At 66.8% G+C, this 3367-nt stretch overlaps 1 protein-coding gene across 1 annotated transcript in view; it reads right to left on the bottom strand.

The window, feature by feature from the left end:
• Positions 1-296: 296 nt before the first annotated feature.
• PARP2 (poly(ADP-ribose) polymerase 2) overlaps positions 297-3367 on the bottom strand; it is a gene marked incomplete at its 5' end in the record, with an annotated part of 5076 nt that continues 2005 nt past the window's right edge. Inside the window, 7 exons of the mRNA XM_024219993.2 lie at positions 297-560; positions 1288-1412; positions 1589-1687; positions 1783-1882; positions 2238-2362; positions 2600-2734; positions 2817-2880. Of these exons, the coding sequence (XP_024075761.2) occupies positions 401-560; positions 1288-1412; positions 1589-1687; positions 1783-1882; positions 2238-2362; positions 2600-2734; positions 2817-2880 (808 nt within the window). The remainder of the gene's footprint in view (positions 561-1287; positions 1413-1588; positions 1688-1782; positions 1883-2237; positions 2363-2599; positions 2735-2816; positions 2881-3367) is intronic.

The following is a 3367-nucleotide window of genomic DNA, read 5'->3' as shown; positions in this document are numbered from 1 at the left end:
CCCGGCCCCTCCCCCAGAGCGAGGGGGGGCTAAGAGGCCAGAGACACGTCCCCCCTGCCCAGTCCCTTGGGAAACTTGGGATCTATCAGGCCCCCACGCTTGTGTTACTGCTTCTGGCCTATCCATGGGGCTGGATGAGGGCGAGAGGGTCGCGACATTGTATCTCAAGCCCCCATGCCCTAGGCAGAGCCTAATTGGGGGAAAACACCCCCCTGCGGGGGGCAGCCAGGCTCCTGACTCAGCAGCCCTGCCCCCCATTTCCAGCACGCTGCAGCCAGAAATGCAGCAGGGCGCAATCAGGGCTGGTACCAAATTTATTGCTGTAGAAAGCAGCCAGAGGGACATTTCCCCAGGAATCCCAGGGGGGGGGGAAGGGGGTGTCTCCCGACCGGGCGGCCTGTCACCACAGCGGGGCGAAGCTGAAGCGCACTTGGAGCAGGTAGCGCATCCGCACCTGGCCCGGGTCGTAGACGACGAACTCGTTGTAGTTGAGGGTGTAGCCGTGGGGGTTCGTCACGTCCGTCTCCATGGGTGGGCCCAGCGGCACTGCAGCCCCATCCCTGGGGGGAGACGAGGCGGAGGTCAGGGCGAGGGTAGCTCAACCCCCCAGATGCCTGGTTCTCTCCCATTCTGGGGGGCAGCGCCAGGCACGCATGGCTCCTGGGCTGCACAGGTTTGCTGCTCTTTCCCCGGAGGCACCCCCCCCAGCCGGCTGGCACCGAGCAGCAGCCGCGACGGGCTGGGGAGGGGCACCCTGGGGGCCGAGCACCTGGCTCTGCTTGACCCGCTGCAGCGGGTGGGCAGGACCTGCACCCACGGGCCGGGTTCTCCCCTTGCCGGCCTTCACCCCCTGCCCTGAGCTGGCAGCTGGGTTGGCACTGGGCTGTTCAAACGCGACACGGCTATTTCTCCTCTGGGCCTGGAACCAAACCACGGTGGGGGGGTTGCAGGACCGGCCCGTTGGGTGGTACAGGACGGGGGCTGGAGCAGGCATGGATTTCCCTGGGGGCAGAGGGGGGGCAGCTCTGCCTACCCTGAAGGTCCAGGCTGGCTCTAAGTGTCTTGCCTGAGGGCATGAAAAACTGGGGGGGTCCCAAGAGAGTCCCGCAAACCAGCCTCTCCTGGGGCCAAGCGAGTCTCCACTGAGCAGCAGCGGGGGAGGGGGGAGGACGGACTGTGGCATCGTGCCAGGGGGCAGAGCTTTCCCCTCATGCTGTCCCCCCCGGGCCTCCGTCACTCAGGGCGAGCGCCATGGGCTGCCAGCCCTGCCCCCTCTCCGGTACTCACAGCATGATGCTATTGGTGGGGGCAGGTGCCAGCTTCCCCAGCCCCTTGGTGCTGTGCTTCCCGGGCGGCAGCTTCCCAGCCTCAGCATTCGCCTCCAGCAGCTCCTGGCACTCACCCAGGGCCACCTGCAACGGGAGAGGGGCACCAAGTCCACAGCTGCCTGGGCATCCTGCCCAGAGCGGGAAGAGAACCCAGCCCCGTCCTGTTCTAACCCCAGGACCCAACTCCCCTTCCAGAGCCAGACATGAACCCAGGTGCTCTGGGCCAGGCGTGATGCGGCTGGCTCTGGGGTGGCACTCACCTCGCACAGCAGCAGCAGGCCCACGTCACGCTGGCGCGAGGCGAAGCAGTAATTGGCGCTCTTGGACGACATGTCTGCGAAGTAGATGCCCTTCCCAAACTGGGGGTGAGAGATTAGACTGGCTGAGGGGGAGGGAGCTGGGAAAGGGTTGAGGAGGAAAAGGCAGGCAGCTGGGGACAAGGGGGGGGTCTCACCATGTAGCCGGTGACGGGGGCCTCAGGGGGCGCCACTCGCAGCCCCTGGCTCAGGATCCCCACCCAGTTGCCCAGCCGGGAGCCATGCCACAGCAACGTCCTGGGGGGAAGAAAGGGAGGGGGTGAGCCCCATGCCTAACCTCCCCCCTTCCCCGCAGTACCCAGCCCCTTTACTGGCTGGGATCCAACCCCCACCCCACCGGACTCTCCTCCTGTGACCAAGCGTGAATTGTCTAACACTTTTACTCTGCCGCTGTGTGCCTCAGTTTCCCCTGTGCCTGGCACTGAAGCAGAAGGGTTCGCTTAGCTCGGAGGGGTGTGAGGGAGCTGACAGAGCTGGGAGGAGGGGGGGCAGTCTGGTTGCGCAGATGTAACCCACCAGGCGCAGGAGAAACCCACCTGTTCCCATCCCTGGGCCCCCCCAGCCCCCTGGATCACTCCCCCCAGGCCCTCACCGGTTGGGCAGGCTGGCGCGGAAGGGGGACTCGCCGGCCCGGCGCAGGGTGAAAGCCTCCAGCAGCTCCATGGAGTAGTCACGGTGGGTGGGCGCATGGGTGGAGAGCAGGTACCGCTCCAGCACCTGGGGGGAGCTGTGGGGCGTGAGCCAACCCCAGCCCTGCCCCCTCCCCACCCGCCTGGCCTTTTTCAGCCCCCGCTCTCCCACCGTACATGCCTCTGGTCACTGCCCCCTCACCTGGCCTCCCCAGCCCCACACTGTCCCCCTTGCCCGCCCCCCTAGCCTACACTGCTCCCCACCACTCCCCAACCCACCCTGCCCCCCAGCTTCCCCACTGCTGGCCCCTCGCAGCCCCCCGACCTGGAAGTGGGCAGAGTCCCGCTCCAGGGGGTGGAGCTCACAGCCCAGCGTGCGGTAGCTCCGGTCCAGTGGGTGCTCCTGGCCATGCAGCTCCAAGCGCGCCAGCTTGATGGCGATCTGGATCTCGCCCAGGGCCTGGGGGGTGGGGGGAGTCAGGGGTGAGAGGGGGATGGACAGACAGAGAGATGGAGGGACAGATTTCCCCCCCCCCGCTCACCTCCAGCAGCTGCACCTTCTCCTGAAGCTCCTGCCACGTCCGGATCAATGGGGGTGTCCGAAGCCTGGGGGTGTGTGTGCGGGGAGAGAAGCAGAGTGAGCCAGGCCTAGGGGGAGTGGGGGGGACCTAGAGCCCCAGCGAGGAGGCAGAGCAGGGGAGGGTAGGGGGTGCTTGGAGGGGCAGGGGTAGGGTTGCCAGGTGTCCGGTTGTTGACCGGAACACCCAGTCGAAAAGGGACCCTGGCAGCTCCAGTTAGCACTGCTGGAAGGGCCATTAAAATCCGGCTGGCGGCACAGCGGGGCTAAGGCAGGCTCCGCGCGGCTCCCGGAGGCAGTGGCATGTTCCCCCTCCAGCTCCTAGGCACTGGGGCAGCCAGGGGGCTCTGCACGCTGCTCCCGCCCCAAGCACTGTGGTTCCCGAGCAATGGGAGCTGCGGGGGCAACGCCTGCAGACAGGGGCAGTGCATACAGCCGCCTGGCTGCGCCTCCACGTAGGAGCCAGAGGGGGGAACATGCCACTGCTTCCGGGAGCTGCTTGAAGTGAGCACCACC

Source organism: Terrapene carolina, unplaced genomic scaffold (genome assembly GCF_002925995.2).
Source record: "Terrapene carolina triunguis isolate 2854851 unplaced genomic scaffold, T_m_triunguis-2.0 Scaffold685, whole genome shotgun sequence".
In the NCBI taxonomy this organism is placed as follows: Eukaryota; Metazoa; Chordata; order Testudines; family Emydidae; genus Terrapene; species Terrapene triunguis.
The sequence above is the reverse complement of the archived record's forward strand: the minus strand, read 5'-3'. Positions and strand labels throughout refer to the sequence as shown.